The following is a 19,981-nucleotide window of genomic DNA, read 5'->3' on the forward strand; positions in this document are numbered from 1 at the left end:
TGAATCCTCGCCTGAGAACCGAGTCTCACTGAGTGCGCCAATATCGATGTTGTACCTTCTCGGCTCATGTGCGATGAGGGCAGTTCGTCTCCGAGGTCTCTCCATCCCGTCTCGAGCATCGAGGAGGGTGCGAACATTCCAGGAAGCCAGGTTCATAGTCATGGGTTTGATTATATTTCGTTTTCGACCGCAGAGGGGGGATGCCTTGGTGGCTGCGGTGGGCCACCCAGGTGTGGTGGAACAAGCAATGTTTAGGTCACCTTTTCTAGACCCTTCCCATATAAGGGGTGAGCAGTGCGGACCCTGAATAGGGCTGCTCAGACGCACAGGATGCTGCCGAAGGATAATGTTGCTCCATCCCATCTTCGCAACGACCATCAATCCTGTACCGCCCCTGTGTAGGAATCAAGCTAGAAGCTTCCAGTCACATCCATGACCTGCCCCCGTCACTTTATCCTATCGCCAGTGGACTTATATGGTGGAAGCTGAAACCTGCGCTACTAGTGGATTTAGTGTGAGGGACGGGGCGCGCAATTCCTTCCCCCACATACTTGGCCGCACCCACTGTATTCCAGTGGCAAGAGTGAAGACTCGAGACGACCTTCAGGTGAGTGCGGTTGCAAGGGGCTGCCGGTGGTCCGATCTGTTGGACTCCGCCTACGCCTACCCCCGGGTGCGGATTTGGGATCACTCTTTGTCTGGCCTCTACCCTCCGACCTGTTCGGCTTGGGTGACCCTGCCAGGAGTACAAGACTCCAGCCGACATAGCTCTCGGGGTCACGGAGACGCGCAAAGTGCCTCACCACGATAAGGTGGTGATCCCAGTCCAGGCACACGTTTCATATATGCCAGCATGGACTGTGCACTATTTCTACACAGGGAAATTGAGTCGGTGGCTGCTGACAGTAGTTGCGAGATCTGTTGTGGCTCAATATTAATTCACATATAAGGTGCACCGGCGTATAGGGCGCAGGATCATATTTTGATGAAGGCTTTTGAGTGCGCCTGATACACCGGACGTTACAGTACATTTGCACACATGTATAACAACTGTGCATGTTAAAATATGAACTCAACTTGTACAGTTAATAAAGGTTGTTAGAATTAGTTAGATACACATGCTAAAAATATCCCGTTATTTCATTTCTACTTATTCTTATCAATTATTAAGTCCATATATGTATGTAGTTTAGTTTTCTGTATATGTTAATTAGTATACATGTACTCAGCTTGTACTTAGTATATTAATCTAGCTATCATGTTTCAGTCTAATAATAAATATTGATGATAGTATCTAGCAGATGATAGGTCCTTTCCAAAGTGACATCACTCCTGTTGTTTATAAATGTTTGAGACGCGCGCTTGAGCGCGCTCTTCCCTCTCTGTCCCTTGGCCTAGCTTCTCCCCTGGAGAACATCCTCTAGCTGCCTGATAATAAATATTCCTTTTTTTGGATATCATCTTGCTTCCTGCTGAATTAATATTTAGACTATACAAATGGAGAGCTGAACCAGGAAGAACACCATTTAACGCAACAAAGGTTTTTTTTTTTTATAACATTTGACTCTATCCTAGATGAATGAGATGTAAAGCTGAGCTTGAGAATTGAGGGCATTGCTCTGCAAGTTTTTCAAGCCACAAGACATCACTTGACCATTTGTATTCTGGTTATGTGACATTTGAGATAGAAGTTTACTTCCGACACACATTGGGTGAGAGCACACCCAGCCACCATCAATTCACATTGGTTTCTTTAAAATGGAAGAACACTATAAGTTGGTAGCTGAATGCAGGTGGTGGCTGTATACAGCTGGTTGCCATAAAAATGCTAACTGCCAATAGAGCCCACACAAGAAGAATATTAAGGAAGTCAAATTCATTGGGGGTAGTCCTGTTTTCTGTCAAGTTTCCAGGTTATGTGGAGAAGAAATCACTCATCTTACGACAATAACGTGTAAAAAATAATTTTGGGGTAGGTTGTGGAACGCAATTAATTGCAAGTTCATTTATTTCACTGGGGACAGATGATGAGACTGGGATGGAGGTGGTTGTTGACCAGCATTGTAGATTGGATTGCACTCAATTTTACAGGTTTCCACTGAATTTTTAACTCCATACGAACACATTTTATTATTTATCATTTATTTGTGGTTTTATTGTTCTGTGTATTGTTCTTTTAATGGTAAAGTGTCCTAGGGTGTTCTGAAAGGCGCTTTTAAATGAAGTGTATTATTTTTATTATTATAACAAACAATGTGTGGTGATTGTTGCACAAAATAAACATTCCTGTCAGTTTGGAGTTAGTTTCGGGCAGCACACCAAGAGGCTTTTCTACCTGAGCTTAGGCTGTAGTGGTAAAGCGGGTCGGCCACCCATGCACTGTCCTGTATTACACTCTCCATCTCCAAATCTGCATGCATCCCGATGAATGTATGGACCAACAGAAAGATGTATGGATGGAGACATGAGAAAAGCAGCAGAGGGAGAAAAGCACTTGACGTTAGGAAAAAAGTAACAATCACTTACTCATGTATCAGATTATTATGGCATTGCATCCTATATCATGTCAAATCTGACAAACTGCAAAGCAATCACAGTTTATATGTCTAGGTGCGCTAGTGAGGGAGGAATGCATGGAGCGGGTGGAAGCAATTTTTTTTTTTTACCAACACGCACAGGGAGGGAAGAGACTCCATGAAGCGGGCGGCAGGCCAGAACACGGGGACGCTGAGGCAGAGGAGTCAGAGTCAAATGCAACACAATAAGACACATGCAAGTTACCACATACTGCACATATGCCTCAAGCGTGTGCGATGAGACAACAGTCTTCATGATTCACCAAAGCAGTGAGAACAAGCAATGTGGGTAGTAACGTAGTGCAATATTCGGTGTGCATCTGACAATAAACTTAAGCCTTTGTCTGCCCATTAATCATAAAAATGCTTTTAACAGCTGTGTAGGTTCAAAAACAAAACTTTCAATCGTGGCTCGTAATTGAAGTAAAGAACTACAGTAAAGTCTCGTTATATCGATATCGGTTATATCGATAGTACTGCTTATTACGATACTATTTCTATGAACGCAAGGAGAAAATTTACATGCCGCAGGATCGGATATATCGATAGTCCGGTTATATCGATATTTTTTCAGACTCCCGAGAATATCAATATAATATATATACTTTACTTTATAATATATAGACTTTACTGTATGTTGATTAAAATTAAAATATTCGCTTATGTCAATGTAGTGGCACATTGTGGGAAAAATGTGCAAATAACCCAGTCAAGTAGTGTGCACCAAAATTGGATAATGTGCAGAAATATCAATTAAAGTATCAACATGTGGTCGAGAATGAGAATTATTTATGAGCCTTTGATTGGTCAGGTGTTTCAGGTACAGAAAAGTGAGGAAACTAGCAATTTGTAGCATTGGTGGTGGTTATTTATTTATTGTTTTCAGCATTATCATCATTGCGACATGACATCAGTCTTTCTGACGGTAAGCAACTGGCTCCAAGTCTCATTCCAAGACCAGCCAGATTCTAGTGAATAAAATGCATCATCAATGAATCCGTTTTTGCCATTGAAATTTACATGTCAGTTCCCAAATATACACTTACAATATTATGTTCTGAGGATTTGTAACGTATAGATTGAAATATCCCAGTAATATTTAAATGTACTTTAAGATTCAAATTTGGGAGACCATACAGTATAAGGAGGGAATTACCTGGCTTCGGCACGGAGTTGGTCATGGATTGTGGCACTTTATCATTTATGAGCTCCACACACTCACTGGGAAAGTAGCCAACCTGTAACAGAAATATGTATGAAATATGAATGAACCCATAAAGACCCACAACAATTCTTTTCAAAATCGTGGCAGTTGAGTTGCGTACTAAGTTAAAAAGTTAAACGTAAAAAAGGTTTTAGGAACTTCTAACAGAATGCATTTTGTTTGGCTTATCCAATATATTGTCGGTTTTTGTTTTATTGACCAATCATTTAGAAGTAACCAGCAGCAGAACTAACCACTAATCAATTACTGTTAACCAAATGGAGATAAATAACAATTGTTGAATTTTAGTTTCTTAACTGCAAAACTTCTTTTCCTTTCGGCTTTTCCCTTCAAGGGGTCGCCACAGCAAATCAGTGTCCTCCACCTTTGGTGGTTTGATCTTGTTAAATTCACGATAGAAACACATTTTAAACATCTTTTCTATTTCCTTTCACATCGTTTTATTTGCTCAAACTTCCTGTCATCATGTCACATTATGTCCAGTTTTACATGACGTCACATCCTGTCCGTCTTTATAAAAGCTCTCCCAACAAGCCCCTTCTCTCTCTTCCCTCTCGGCTCTTCTCCCCTGCCTGGCCCTCGGGGTGGGCAGCCACATTTTGTGCCATCCCAAAGATTAAAGAATCTTTTTGTTTTATTCATTAATTAATCATGACCCTAACAATACTTCCAGTCTGAGCCCTGTTTAAATCATTTCAAAAACATTTAGCTTCAACCAAGGTTAGGTATAACGCCAATACTGTCTATGTTCATGAGCATTATATTTCCAAACAGACCCCACACAAGCTTTAAAAGTCAAGTGTGTAGTAATTTTAGCAAATTACATTTAAAATATTTGTCATTTATCTGAATGGTGTTTGAAGAATTGTTGGTAAGATGTAGATTGGACCGAACATACAGTAAAGTCTCGTTATATCGATATCGGATATATCGATAGTCCCGGTTATATCGATACTATTTCTATGCACGCACGGAGAAAATTACATGCAAACAGGGTCGGATATATCGATAGTCCCGGTTATATCGATATTTTTTCGGACTCCCTTGAATATCGATATAACGAGACTTTACTGTATATCACCCAGATGCTCAGGATGCGGAAAATGTGCCCAAATGACTGGATGTAGAATGGAGACAATACCAGTACGGACTAGAAATATGGTAGGCTAAATAGCACGTGGTCATTAGCCTCGCGCTATTGTTTCGAATTTGATGCTGTGCCGCTAGCTTTTTGGTGCATATGTACAGCAGATTGAGGCCCATTAGTAGTATCCCTGCGATGTCGATAGTTTTTTTGGAGAATTTGTTTAGTCACCCCAATGTAATGCTCTTTACAATCTTCATTTTTACAATGTATCGAATATCGATGAGAAGGTTTCTTCAGCCGTCATCTGTACAAATTTGAAGGTTTCGGACGTTTCGCCTCCTATCAAGAGGCTTCGTCAGCGAACTAAAGTCTGACTGGTCGTATCGGCCCTATTTATATATCCCTAATGTCCAGCCATGGCGGCGCCGGACACAGCTATGATAGGTTGGGGGGAGCAGAGGACCACTCCCTGTGGCCCCACTGATTGTTCCTACATTCCTGACTAACGACTGGCCTATTTGCCCCACTCCCACCGGTATCACCTCATCAGCATTACGAATGTTGCCTAGCCAGTTTTGCCTAAGCAGGCTATTGTATGAACGATCCAAAGGGCCAGTCAGACTTTAGTTCGCTGACGAAGCCTCTTGGATAGGAGGCGAAACGTCCGAAACCTTCAAATTTGTACAGATGACAGCAGAAGAAACCTTCTCATCGATGGACCACTCCTGTACGACTGAGAGCATATACAGACGAATGTATTGAATAAACTACATTTGTGAGAGAAGAGGATGCACAAAACCAGGATAGATGGAGGACATTGATTTACTGTGGCGACCCCTGAGGGGAAAAGCCAAAAGGAAAAGAAGATTGAATAAACTACATTACTTTGTTTTTAATTTGGCAGCCTATCTTCTTGATGCACTAATTTTTGTCTTAAAGTGTTTATCGGTTTGAAATAACTAGGAATTTTGTGTTGCCAAAGGCAGTGTCTGAAAGTCATGACAAAACGTTAGTGGACACCCGGGCAGACAACTCTGAAAAGTTACCGGCCCGCCCATAAAGTTGCCTGCCCGATTTTTCACAACTTAAAACACATAAAGACGTCTAATCGCCCAAAAAAATACAAACATTGTTGCCAAGTTTAAAGTTTTTTTTTAAACTTAGCTACCAACCACAAATGCTCCCTTGCCCAATTTATGGTAAATATACCTTGATGAAGATTTTGCTCCAGTTGTCGTTGTCTGATTGGCTGCCGGTGCCGAGTATGCAAATCGCCAAACGGACGTTGGTTTGGCAATTTAGTTTTAAAAGCCACTGAGAAAGTGCAGTCCACATGGCTCGTAGCATTTTGTTTGTGGCTTCTGGTTTATGAATAAAACACACGTTTGATTTGACAAAAATATAGATTTTTTTTTCTTGAAGAAGTTGTCAGCCAATCGGGCCGAGACGTTTAGAAAGTTGTATGCCCGACGCAAAGGTTTTACGCCCCGGGCCACCAGTCAGACACTATTTCAAACACTGCCGAAGGACCCTTTGTAGTTTTTCAGAAACCCCTGCAATCTACTCAAGATGGCGCCCCCTGTGTGGCTGCCTCCACAGCAGCTCTTTCCTTTTCTTGTCTACTTTTTCATTTTTTTACTTTTCCGTTTTTGCTTTGTCTAATTTCGTTCTAACCTTTCACCCCCACCCCAAACCCATCCCTTTTCAATTGGTGCTGTGGACTGCAAATTTCCCCATTGTGGGACGAATAAAGGTATTCTGATTCTGATTCTGATTCTGATTCAATGTAAGGTACTGCGAAATCGCCATGGTGGTGTGTTTAATTTGGATCGTGCTTACAACACACATCTGAGATCGTTACCACATAGGCTTAGTTATGCTGATGAGGTGATACCAGAGCAAATGGGGAAATCTGGCCAGTCGTAGATAACAATCAGTCATGACAATAGAAGTAATCAGTGTAGCCTTAGGAAATAGTCTTCTGCTTCCCCCAAAATATATATAGGGCCAGAGCTACCAGCAAATTTTAGTTTGCTGACGAAGTCTCTTGGATGAGAAGCAAAACGTCCGACACCTTCAATGAAGTTTTTTAGTAGTACAGATGACGGCTGTCATCTGTACTACTAAAAAACCTTTTCATCGTTACAAAGGATTCCATTAATACACTTATGTCATTACAATGTTATCGTGCAGGATTGTATCCATGTACAGATGAAATGTTTTGACTGAAAAGCTTTCATCAACAACAGCCCGGTTTATTCGTTGATTATCACACCTGCCATTTTTGCAAATCCGGTTTGGAAAACCGAGTGATGGTAAGAAAGAATGCTCGTCAACAACGGCGCTAAATTAATTTGCGTTGCTAAAATGAAACAACCATTTAAATTTTCTGGTCCACTTACGTGCCCTCTTGTTTTTTTTTTCTTTTGGCCACTCAAATGACTGTTTGCTTGAATACGAACAGTACATCGCCAAACATCATTGAGGAGTTTCATCGAATAACTCGAAACCAACGGCAAAGAGCAGTTCACTGCACAATGAACAATGCAGTTCAATTTCTGTTTGTGAACTCGGAATTCTATAAAGTGCATCACTGCTGGACAAAAGCATTTTGGTTGTGAAGCATGTTGATATATCTAGCTATGATGATCTAGCAATGGACTTGGGTAAGTTTTGTTAAAAAAACGCAAGTATGCTTGAAATAGGTTTAGCCTGAAGTATTTCTCAAAAGATGGTTTCCTAAATTTGCTTCACAATTGAATTAAACTGAGAGGAAAAAGCTGTCTGTAGATTCTTGCCAACCAACCACGCGTCAGAAATAACATAGAACTAATGAGAAACTTCCTGTTGCTTGTAACCCCGAGAGTGTGTTAGAATGTCAGACTTCTGAAAGGCAAAGAGCCAAGCATGTTCAAAAAGGGCAGTGCAAAGAAAGTGGGACAGAGGGTGAGAGAAAGTTCAGACATGGGTTTAAAAGGGGTTCATTACTGCGCAAGGATCTTCAACATAAAATAGTAAATAGTACACTAACTTCATAATAATAATAATAATAATAATAATAATAATAATAATAATAATAATAATACATTTTATTTTCGAGCGTCTTTCAAAGCTCTCAAGGACACTTAACAGTCACAAACAAGCATAGAGAAAAAAACAGATACAATAATAAATAAATAAAATACAATTATGAATAGAAACAAGAGATAAAGCTACACAGAAAATGTGATTTTAAATAGGTGGTTTTGATTCATTATTTATATGTCAGCTTGACTGTCTTTTACAAAAAAACATTTATGGTTGGACTATTTTTATCTATTTATTCATTTATTTATCTACTGAGGCAGGTGTAACCACTATCTTCCAGTTGTATGGGCTTGCTGAGTGATAGGCAAGCAGATGTTACCCCGCTTGAAGTGGTACCCAGCAACCTGATTATTCACAGCGTGTATGTAAAGGTACCTGAAAGCCATGCTTCCCCCTCCACCATGTGGTGTCTTCTTTAGGTGGCATGTCAATCACTGACACAATGTCACCAACCTGAAGAGAAGAGAAAATAGGATATTGTCACTTCCAGTCCGATATTTCCACAATAATTGCTTTTAAAATGATTCGATCTTCAGGCTTGGAATCAAGCAAACATGTTTACTTTCAGCTGTTGATCATGATTAAAGTATGGAGTTGAATGTAACACATTCTCTCTGTGTACTGTCAAAGTCTGAAAAACAGATTGCGAACGTATTGGTGTCACCTCAAATGACAGCTCGTCTGAAGCCTGTGCAATGTAGCGCTTGATGACATGGGCAGCTGCAATTGCAGGCACGTTGATGGATGACTCTTCGTGAACCAAAAGATGATTTCCTTTATTGTCAACCTAAAGGAAAAAATAACATCAATGCTATGTGGTTCTCTTGAATCATTGTGATGCTTACATGACTGTTTTAAAATTTCACAAGAAATGCAAAAGAGCAAAATATGCAACAGATTCACAGTCATTTTATGACTTTAAAATAGAATACGTCTGTGTAAGCTCTCAGTCGTACAGGAGTGGTCCATCGATGAGAAGGTTTCTTCAGCCGTCATCTGTACAAATTTGAAGGTTTCGGACGTTTCGCCTCCTATCCAAGAGGCTTCGTCAGAGAACTAAAGTCTGACTGGTCGTACACTCCCTGTGGCCCCACTGATTGTTCCTACATTCCTGACTAACGACTGGCCTATTTGCCCCACTCCCACCGGTATCACCTCATCAGCATTACGAATATTGCCTAACCTGTTTTGCCTAAGCAGGCTATTGTATGAACGATACAAATTGAACCTCACCCCACCAGACCGGTTTAATGAAGGATTTTGTTGTTTTATAAGAATCGCTTCTTTTACCCCCCTTTCAAACCATCTATGTTCTTTCGCTAAGATTTTGACCTCATTGTCGTCAAATGAGTGGTTGCTAGCTTTTAGGTGCAAATGTACTGCCGATTGAAGCCCACTTGTATTATCCCTGCGATGTTGATAAAGTCTTTTTTTGAGAATTTGTTGAGTCTCCCCAATGTACTGCTCTTTACAATTTTCATTCTTACAATGTATTGAATAAACTACATTACTTTGTTTTTCATTTGGTAGCCTATCTTTTGGATGCACTAATTTTTGCCTTAACGTGTTTATCGGTTTGAAATAAGTAGGAATTTTGTGTTGCCAAAGGACTCTTTGTAATTCGTGCCCTCTTGTTTTTTTTTTCTTTTGGCCACTCAAATGACTGTTTGCTTGAATACGAACAGTACATCGCCAAACATCATTGAGGAGTTTCATCGAATAACTCGAAACCAACGGCAAAGAGCAGTTCACTGCACAATGAACAATGCAGTTCAATTTCTGTTTGTGAACTCGGAATTCTATAAAGTGCATCACTGCTGGACAAAAGCATTTTGGTTGTGAAGCATGTTGATATATCTAGCTATGATGATCTAGCAATGGACTTGGGTAAGTTTTGTTAAAAAAACGCAAGTATGCTTGAAATAGGTTTAGCCTGAAGTATTTCTCAAAAGATGGTTTCCTAAATTTGCTTCACAATTGAATTAAACTGAGAGGAAAAAGCTGTCTGTAGATTCTTGCCAACCAACCACGCGTCAGAAATAACATAGAACTAATGAGAAACTTCCTGTTGCTTGTAACCCCGAGAGTGTGTTAGAATGTCAGACTTCTGAAAGGCAAAGAGCCAAGCATGTTCAAAAAGGGCAGTGCAAAGAAAGTGGGACAGAGGGTGAGAGAAAGTTCAGACATGGGTTTAAAAGGGGTTCATTACTGCGCAAGGATCTTCAACATGAAATAGTAAATAGTACACTAACTTCATAATAATAATAATAATAATAATAATAATAATAATAATAATAATAATACATTTTATTTTCAAGCGTCTTTCAAAGCTCTCAAGGACACTTAACAGTCACAAACAAGCATAGAGAAAAAAACAGATACAATAATAAATAAATAAAATACAATTATGAATAGAAACAAGAGATAAAGCTACACAGAAAATGTGATTTTAAATAGGTGGTTTTGATTCATTATTTATATGTCAGCTTGACTGTCTTTTACAAAAAAACATTTATGGTTGGACTATTTTTATCTATTTATTCATTTATTTATCTACTGAGGCAGGTGTAACCACTATCTTCCAGTTGTATGGGCTTGCTGAGTGATAGGCAAGCAGATGTTACCCCGCTTGAAGTGGTACCCAGCAACCTGATTATTCACAGCGTGTATGTAAAGGTACCTGAAAGCCATGCTTCCCCCTCCACCATGTGGTGTCTTCTTTGGGTGGCATGTCAATCACTGACACAATGTCACCAACCTGGAGAGAAGAGAAAATAGGATATTGTCACTTCCAGTCCGATATTTCCACAATAATTGCTTTTAAAATGATTCGATCTTCAGGCTTGGAATCAAGCAAACATGTTTACTTTCAGCTGTTGATCATGATTAAAGTATGAAGTTGAATGTAACACATTCTCTCTGTGTACTGTCAAAGTCTGAAAAACAGATTGCGAACGTATTGGTGTCACCTCAAATGACAGCTCGTCTGAAGCCTGTGCAATGTAGCGCTTGATGACATGGGCAGCTGCAATTGCAGGCACGTTGATGGATGACTCTTCGTGAACCAAAAGATGATTTCCTTTATTGTCAACCTAAAGGAAAAAATAACATCAATGCTATGTGGTTCTCTTGAATCATAGTGATGCTTACATGACTGTTTTAAAATTTCACAAGAAATGCAAAAGAGCAAAATATGCAACAGATTCACAGTCATTTTATGACTTTAAAATAGAATGAAAAAAGAAATGCAAAGCAGATGAAACAATCGTGAATGGAAAGGCATTCAACATGTTCATCAACACCTAGTATTAGACGTCTGTGTAAGCTCTCAGTCGTACAGGAGTGGTCCATCGATGAGAAGGTTTCTTCAGCCGTCATCTGTACAAATTTGAAGGTTTCGGACGTTTCGCCTCCTATCCAAGAGGCTTCGTCAGAGAACTAAAGTCTGACTGGTCGTATCGGCCCTATTTATATATCCCACTCTCAGGTTGGGGGGAGCAGAGGACCACTCCCTGTGGCCCCACTGATTGTTCCTACATTCCTGACTAACGACTGGCCTATTTGCCCCACTCCCACCGGTATCACCTCATCAGTATTACGAATATTGCCTAACCTGTTTTGCCTAAGCAGGTTATTGTATGAACGATCCAAATTGAACCTCACTCCACCAGCCCGGTTTAATGAAGGATTTTGTTGTTTTATAAGAATCGCTTCTTTTACCCCCCTTTCAAACCATCTATGTTCTTTCGCTAAGATTTTGACCTCATTGTCGTCAAATGAGTGGTTGCTAGCTTTTAGGTGCAAATGTACTGCCGATTGAAGCCCAATTGTATTATCCCTGCCATGTTGATAAAGTCTTTTTTTGAGAATTTGTTGAGTCTCCCCAATGTACTGCTCTTTACAATTTTCATTCTTACAATGTATTGAATAAACTACATTACTTTGTTTTTCATTTGGTAGCCTATCTTTTGGATGCACTAATTTTTGCCTTAACGTGTTTATCGGTTTGAAATAAGTAGGAATTTTGTGTTGCCAAAGGACTCTTTGTAATTTTTCAGAAACTCCTGCAATGTAAGGTACTGCTACTCCTCTCCTTTTTGTATATTGAGAATTTTTGGTTTCATTCCCTATTCATTCCTCTGCTCCCCCCAACCTGAGAGTAGGGACCTATCATAGCTGTGTCCGGCGCCGCCATGTCTGGACATTAGGGATATATAAATAGGGCCGATACGACCAGTCAGACTTTAGTTCGCTGACGAAGCCTCTTGGATGGAGGCGAAACGTCCGAAACCTTCAAATTTGTACAGATGACGGCTGAAGAAACCTTCTCATCAACCTAGTATTATACCTAATACTGCTGACTCAGTCTCCTCCTCCTTGCAATAGTGTTGTGTATGAAAAACAAAGGCAACAATGATGGCTTACTGCTTGATCTACAATTGCCGATTATTATATTTTCCGCACGATAAGGCACAGCTAATCCTAATAACATTTAATTGTGTGAAATGCCAACAATGAACTCTATAATGCGTTTGCCATTTGTATGTCATTTGTATTTATATTTCATGTCAGTGTTTGTATTCAGTTCTGGTGTATTGTATTGTATTTAGTGTAGCTTCATCTAGTGTATGCACTAGCATTGTGCAGCTACTATTGTAGCTTCTATTCTATCCGCCTTATAATGCAGTGTTCCATACAAAGACCATTTTACGAACATTTGAGTTACGAATAACGTTACATATGAACATATTTGCGGGTACAGTATGTCGAAAAATGTTTGGACAGAGATGTTGTAAGTTAGATTTTGTATTGCGTGCCTTTTCCTGTCGAGCTCGCTAGCGATTGCCTGCATACTGTTCTTCATGCACACGCACGCACACAGATACATTGGAGGTTTCAAGGGCTGCATGTTTACGTGACGGACACCAAGGCTGACCAATTAGTGCCCGGCAATGCCGAAGTGTTGCTAACGAGTTCAAGCCCCGATCTGCCGAGCTCGCTTACAATTGGCTGCGTAAAGTACGTGGGCGGGGAGGAAATCCCTCTTCCCATTTGACACTCCAGGAGGACGCAATGCATAAGTAAGTACTTCCCCATTCAGTGTTTGACCTACACATACATTCCATATACAATATATAGCACTGAAGCAACCAAATTCACCTTACGAACGACTGCTCGGAACGTATCTCATTCGTAGGGTGGGGAGCGTCTGTATGTGAAAAAGGTATTAAAATAGGCAATTCGTTGAGGGCCTTATAAGGCGAAACTCGGAATTCTATAAAGTGCATCACTGCTGGACAAAAGCATTTTGGTTGTGAAGCATGTTGATATATCTAGCTATGATGATCTAGCAATGGACTTGGGTAAGTTTTGTTAAAAAAACGCAAGTATGCTTGAAATAGGTTTAGCCTGAAGTATTTCTCAAAAGATGGTTTCCTAAATTTGCTTCACAATTGAATTAAACTGAGAGGAAAAAGCTGTCTGTAGATTCTTGCCAACCAACCACGCGTCAGAAATAACATAGAACTAATGAGAAACTTCCTGTTGCTTGTAACCCCGAGAGTGTGTTAGAATGTCAGACTTCTGAAAGGCAAAGAGCCAAGCATGTTCAAAAAGGGCAGTGCAAAGAAAGTGGGACAGAGGGTGAGAGAAAGTTCAGACATGGGTTTAAAAGGGGTTCATTACTGCGCAAGGATCTTCAACATAAAATAGTAAATAGTACACTAACTTCATAATAATAATAATAATAATAATAATAATAATAATAATAATAATAATAATACATTTTATTTTCGAGCGTCTTTCAAAGCTCTCAAGGACACTTAACAGTCACAAACAAGCATAGAGAAAAAAACAGATACAATAATAAATAAATAAAATACAATTATGAATAGAAACAAGAGATAAAGCTACACAGAAAATGTGATTTTAAATAGGTGGTTTTGATTCATTATTTATATGTCAGCTTGACTGTCTTTTACAAAAAAACATTTATGGTTGGACTATTTTTATCTATTTATTCATTTATTTATCTACTGAGGCAGGTGTAACCACTATCTTCCAGTTGTATGGGCTTGCTGAGTGATAGGCAAGCAGATGTTACCCCGCTTGAAGTGGTACCCAGCAACCTGATTATTCACAGCGTGTATGTAAAGGTACCTGAAAGCCATGCTTCCCCCTCCACCATGTGGTGTCTTCTTTAGGTGGCATGTCAATCACTGACACAATGTCACCAACCTGAAGAGAAGAGAAAATAGGATATTGTCACTTCCAGTCCGATATTTCCACAATAATTGCTTTTAAAATGATTCGATCTTCAGGCTTGGAATCAAGCAAACATGTTTACTTTCAGCTGTTGATCATGATTAAAGTATGGAGTTGAATGTAACACATTCTCTCTGTGTACTGTCAAAGTCTGAAAAACAGATTGCGAACGTATTGGTGTCACCTCAAATGACAGCTCGTCTGAAGCCTGTGCAATGTAGCGCTTGATGACATGGGCAGCTGCAATTGCAGGCACGTTGATGGATGACTCTTCGTGAACCAAAAGATGATTTCCTTTATTGTCAACCTAAAGGAAAAAATAACATCAATGCTATGTGGTTCTCTTGAATCATTGTGATGCTTACATGACTGTTTTAAAATTTCACAAGAAATGCAAAAGAGCAAAATATGCAACAGATTCACAGTCATTTTATGACTTTAAAATAGAATACGTCTGTGTAAGCTCTCAGTCGTACAGGAGTGGTCCATCGATGAGAAGGTTTCTTCAGCCGTCATCTGTACAAATTTGAAGGTTTCGGACGTTTCGCCTCCTATCCAAGAGGCTTCGTCAGAGAACTAAAGTCTGACTGGTCGTACACTCCCTGTGGCCCCACTGATTGTTCCTACATTCCTGACTAACGACTGGCCTATTTGCCCCACTCCCACCGGTATCACCTCATCAGCATTACGAATATTGCCTAACCTGTTTTGCCTAAGCAGGCTATTGTATGAACGATACAAATTGAACCTCACCCCACCAGACCGGTTTAATGAAGGATTTTGTTGTTTTATAAGAATCGCTTCTTTTACCCCCCTTTCAAACCATCTATGTTCTTTCGCTAAGATTTTGACCTCATTGTCGTCAAATGAGTGGTTGCTAGCTTTTAGGTGCAAATGTACTGCCGATTGAAGCCCACTTGTATTATCCCTGCGATGTTGATAAAGTCTTTTTTTGAGAATTTGTTGAGTCTCCCCAATGTACTGCTCTTTACAATTTTCATTCTTACAATGTATTGAATAAACTACATTACTTTGTTTTTCATTTGGTAGCCTATCTTTTGGATGCACTAATTTTTGCCTTAACGTGTTTATCGGTTTGAAATAAGTAGGAATTTTGTGTTGCCAAAGGACTCTTTGTAATTTTTCAGAAACTCCTGCAATGTAAGGTACTGCTACTCCTCTCCTTTTTGTATATTGAGAATTTTTGGTTTCATTCCCTATTCATTCCTCTGCTCCCCCCAACCTGAGAGTAGGGACCTATCATAGCTGTGTCCGGCGCCGCCATGTCTGGACATTAGGGATATATAAATAGGGCCGATACGACCAGTCAGACTTTAGTTCGCTGACGAAGCCTCTTGGATGGAGGCGAAACGTCCGAAACCTTCAAATTTGTACAGATGACGGCTGAAGAAACCTTCTCATCAACCTAGTATTATACCTAATACTGCTGACTCAGTCTCCTCCTCCTTGCAATAGTGTTGTGTATGAAAAACAAAGGCAACAATGATGGCTTACTGCTTGATCTACAATTGCCGATTATTATATTTTCCGCACGATAAGGCACAGCTAATCCTAATAACATTTAATTGTGTGAAATGCCAACAATGAACTCTATAATGCGTTTGCCATTTGTATGTCATTTGTATTTATATTTCATGTCAGTGTTTGTATTCAGTTCTGGTGTATTGTATTGTATTTAGTGTAGCTTCATCTAGTGTATGCACTAGCATTGTGCAGCTACTATTGTAGCTTCTATTCTATCCGCCTTATAATGCAGTGTTCCATACAAAGACCATTTTACGAACATTTGAGTTACGAATAACGTTACATATGAACATATTTGCGGGTACAGTATGTCGAAAAATGTTTGGACAGAGATGTTGTAAGTTAGATTTTGTATTGCGTGCCTTTTCCTGTCGAGCTCGCTAGCGATTGCCTGCATACTGTTCTTCATGCACACGCACGCACACAGATACATTGGAGGTTTCAAGGGCTGCATGTTTACGTGACGGACACCAAGGCTGACCAATTAGCGCCCGGCTATGCCGAAGTGTTGCTAACGAGTTCAAGCCCCGATCCGCCGAGCTCGCTTACAATTGGCTGCGTAAAGTACGTGGGCGGGGAGGAAATCCCTCTTCCCATTTAACACTCCAGGAGGACGCAATGCATAAGTAAGTACTTCCCCATTCAGTGTTTGACCTACACATACATTCCATATACAATATATAGCACTGAAGCAACCAAATTCACCTTACGAACGACTGCTCGGAACGTATCTCATTCGTAGGGTGGGGAGCGTCTGTATGTGAAAAAGGTATTAAAATAGGCAATTCGTTGAGGGCCTTATAAGGCGAAATGCCAGAGTGTAGAACGGTAATTGACAATCAATCATCATATTCATATTTAATTTCTTTTTATTTTTGACAATTGATGAATTGTTTAATTCATTTTTTTTAAATTGAAAACTGTCCAAAGGCCCTTTCATAACTTTTCTGTTGTGAAATGTGAATTTCTCCATTGTGAGACAAATAAAGTTTATTCTTATTATCTTCTAGTAACAAAACAATAAAGTACCTCTTCCGAATGAATTCCTTGAAAACTGGGATATTATCCAGTCAAGCATAACGGATGGAGTTGTTTTGTATTTCAGAGCAAAAAAGAGCACTTTTACAGTTGTCGAAGAAGCGACGGACAACCCTCTCTGTGAACTTTGCTTTGATTTGCAACAGAAAATCTTCTACAAAAGGTCAAACAAGGGTCATGCAGCATGGAAATAAATCCAGATGCTAAACACGAATAAGAGCGATATGATTAGAGAGGCAAAGTAATAATAATAATACATTTCATTTATAAGCGCCTTTCAAAACTCTCAAGGACACTTTACAGTCTTAGGATATTTTTTCTGCGGGTGAGTAACGGCAGCCACATGCACCAGCGTTCACTCAACTTTGAGCGTATTTCAAAATGCTCCCAGGAGTGCCGCCAAAGGTCTGCTGCCATTTTACATCCATCCATCATCCATTTATCCATCCATTCGTCAATTTTTTGACTCGATTTTCCTCACAAGGGTCTCGGGTGTTCTGGACTGTATCACAGCTTTCTTTGGGCAGTGGACGGGGGTCACCCTCAACCAGTCGTAGGGCACACGGAGACATACTGTATAGTTATTCGTGCTCACACTCACATCTTAGGACAATATTGGGTGTTCCATTAACTTGCCATGCACGTTTTAGAATGCAGGAGGACACCGAAGTAGCAGAACACCCACGCAGGCACCAGGAGAACATGCAAACTCCACATAGGGAGACCAGGAATTGAACTTCCGGTGGCACTTCCGGTGGCACTTCTACATTGTGAGGTGGACTTACTCACAAGTTGCTCTGTTTTACAATGATACAATAGCTCGTCACTGCTGTGAATATCGATGACTGGGCGCATTTTATTAACTTGATGACAGCAGCTGTACACCGGTGGAAATTTCAACACAAGCTACAATTGACCAGACTTTGGAGGGATAATTTGGGACTAAAATGAAACAAGCCACACACGATTCTTCAACAGATGATAAAAGTGTTTACATACCTCCATCCACGTGAGGGCAGGCCCACAGTTAATTTTGTTGTCAGCAATGGCCGATAGCCGGGAGAGGTAACCCAACAACATTTGGGAGACAGACTAGAATGAGAGAAATAAATAAATAAATAAATAAATTAATTAACCCGTACATGCACCCTACAAATCGATAATGTGTTAAACTGTCCACTGGAGTAACCACTTTCCCTAAAAGTCGTAAAAATGTTTTTGGTATATCATTCTGAAAATGTCATATCAGTTTTTGGAAACAATTACGTTCGGAAACTATCTTTGAGATAGTTTGTTCTGGCTTGGGGCGAGGTGGCGGGTCAGGCGCGTCGGCGCCGTAGACGGCTGCGGGGTCAGGCCGTGCGTCGGCGCGGAGAGCGGGGTAAAGCTGGGGAAAGGGCAACCGGAGGAACACCGGTGACCCAGGCCCACGCCCGCCTGCCCTAGGGGTGTCCAAATCAGATCGTTTGCAAGTTATTTTGCACCGCATCTCTATTCAACACTTTGAATGGATTTCGACTTACAACCATGTTATCTGTGTGTATACACAGTACTTTCAATTGACCTTATTTGTTTTTGTTTATGACTACAAGTCAGTTAGTTGTAATACTAATCCTGTAAAATTGAGTCTCTGGAGAAGGTTTAACAGTATGATGCGACCGTTATTTACAGTCCACATTCACGCATGCAGAGTTTTATAAGGTCACCACCTCTGGCGGATCAGTCAAACTGTCAAGTCTTGGCAGCTCTGGCAGCTGAGAGAAACGGCGGTCATATATGCAAAGGTGCAGGTGCTTGTCCAAGACACGGAAATCCTCATAGCTCCGCTTCACAATCCAGCTTCGACCCTTCAAAGACGAAAATACAAAGTGATTAAAAGCAACGGAGCAGTTATTATTAATTGGTCTATGTGAAGTACCAGTAACTTTGCTAAAAACTATTTTTTACAAAACTTTGTGCAGTGGCACAAGGACCACAGAAAAGTCACTTCATATTCAGATTTTTGTTTTAATCGTTCTGCAAGCAACAAGATGTGCATTCTGTTGAGAACATCTGCAACATGGTATAGAGGTTCAGTTTAAATCTCCGGAAACCGGAGGACCCGGAGAAAACCCACGCGGGTCCGGGGAGAGCATGCAAACTCCACACAGGGAGGCCGGACCGGGATGCGAACCGGCGACCTCTGCACTGTGAAGCCGGTGTGCTAACCACTCGACTACCGGGCCGCCCCTTATATTACCCATCCTCCCATATTACAAAAACGTGCATGTTATGAACATATTAGGTTCAGTGAAGACTCTTAGTTGACGCGATTGTGTATGTGTGTCCAGTCCAATCAATGTCTGTTTGAATCAGCTTCGGCATCAGAGGATCAGAGGTTGAGAAAATGGGACTGACAGGCTTGTTTTTCTCCCTTTCATTTGATTGGGGTGAATATCTAAGGTCTCATCTCATCTCATTTCCGTACCGCTTATTCAAATTAGGGTTCGGGTTGCTGAGCCTATCTCAGCTGTCTTACGAGGCGGACACCTGAATTGCTGCCAGACAATCGCAGGGCACACAAAGACATACAACAGTCACACTCACACCTAGGGACAATGGAGTTCAATCTGCCTGCCATGCATTTTTTGAGTGTGGGAGGAAACCGGAGGACCCGAGAAAACCCACGGGGTGGAGAACATGCAGACTCACACAGCGAGGCCGACCGGGACGCGAACCGGCGACCTCTGCACTGTGAATGTGCTACACTACTGGCGCCTGGTGAATTAAGGTTGACAATATTTTGTTTTCAAATTTTCTTTTCATTGCTTCTTAACTCATTCACTGCCAGACATGTGAAAAAGGTGTCCATTCCAGAGCCAGGGTTTTTGTCATTTTTCAAATACTAGGACCCACAGAATATTAAGTTTTAGGACGACATAAACATTCAATGCAGCGTAAGAAACTTGAGACTCTCTTCTTTCATCAGAAAAAAAGAGTTAATTCCTAAATTATATGGGTCTGGAGTAATATTAGGTGCAAGTGGGGGCAGTTATACAAAAACCAAATGTTCCCCCCTCGAAGGGAAAAAACATTGCCAGTGGTCTGACTAGCACTTTATTGGCTCCCCCACTAGAAAAACCAAAACCCAAACAAATTCGGGAATGGCGCTCACACGTC

General features: G+C 40.6%; 1 protein-coding gene across 3 annotated transcripts in view; it reads right to left on the reverse strand.

Annotated features, from left to right (window-relative positions):
* arhgap32b (Rho GTPase activating protein 32b) overlaps window positions 1–19,981 on the reverse strand; it is a 162,847-nt gene that overhangs the window by 53,947 nt on the left and 88,919 nt on the right. Inside the window, exons 7-13 of one of the 3 annotated variants that reach the window (XM_089016424.1) lie at window positions 18,532–18,669; window positions 17,822–17,914; window positions 14,424–14,546; window positions 14,135–14,212; window positions 3,733–3,814; window positions 2,677–2,727; window positions 2,336–2,410 (exon numbers count right to left, since the gene is read on the reverse strand). In XM_089016424.1, coding sequence (XP_088872550.1) covers window positions 2,336–2,410; window positions 2,677–2,727; window positions 3,733–3,814; window positions 14,135–14,212; window positions 14,424–14,546; window positions 17,822–17,914; window positions 18,532–18,669 — 640 coding nt within the window. Of the gene's footprint in view, window positions 1–2,335; window positions 2,411–2,676; window positions 2,728–3,732; window positions 3,815–8,350; window positions 8,429–8,639; window positions 8,759–14,134; window positions 14,213–14,423; window positions 14,547–17,821; window positions 17,915–18,531; window positions 18,670–19,981 lie in introns of those variants that run through there. The other 2 variants (XM_089016421.1, XM_089016422.1) reach the window with 2 other exon arrangements.

Source organism: Hippocampus bargibanti, linkage group LG16 (genome assembly GCF_051943395.1).
Source record: "Hippocampus bargibanti isolate YZ-2025 linkage group LG16, ASM5194339v1, whole genome shotgun sequence".
In the NCBI taxonomy this organism is placed as follows: domain Eukaryota; kingdom Metazoa; phylum Chordata; class Actinopteri; order Syngnathiformes; family Syngnathidae; genus Hippocampus; species Hippocampus bargibanti.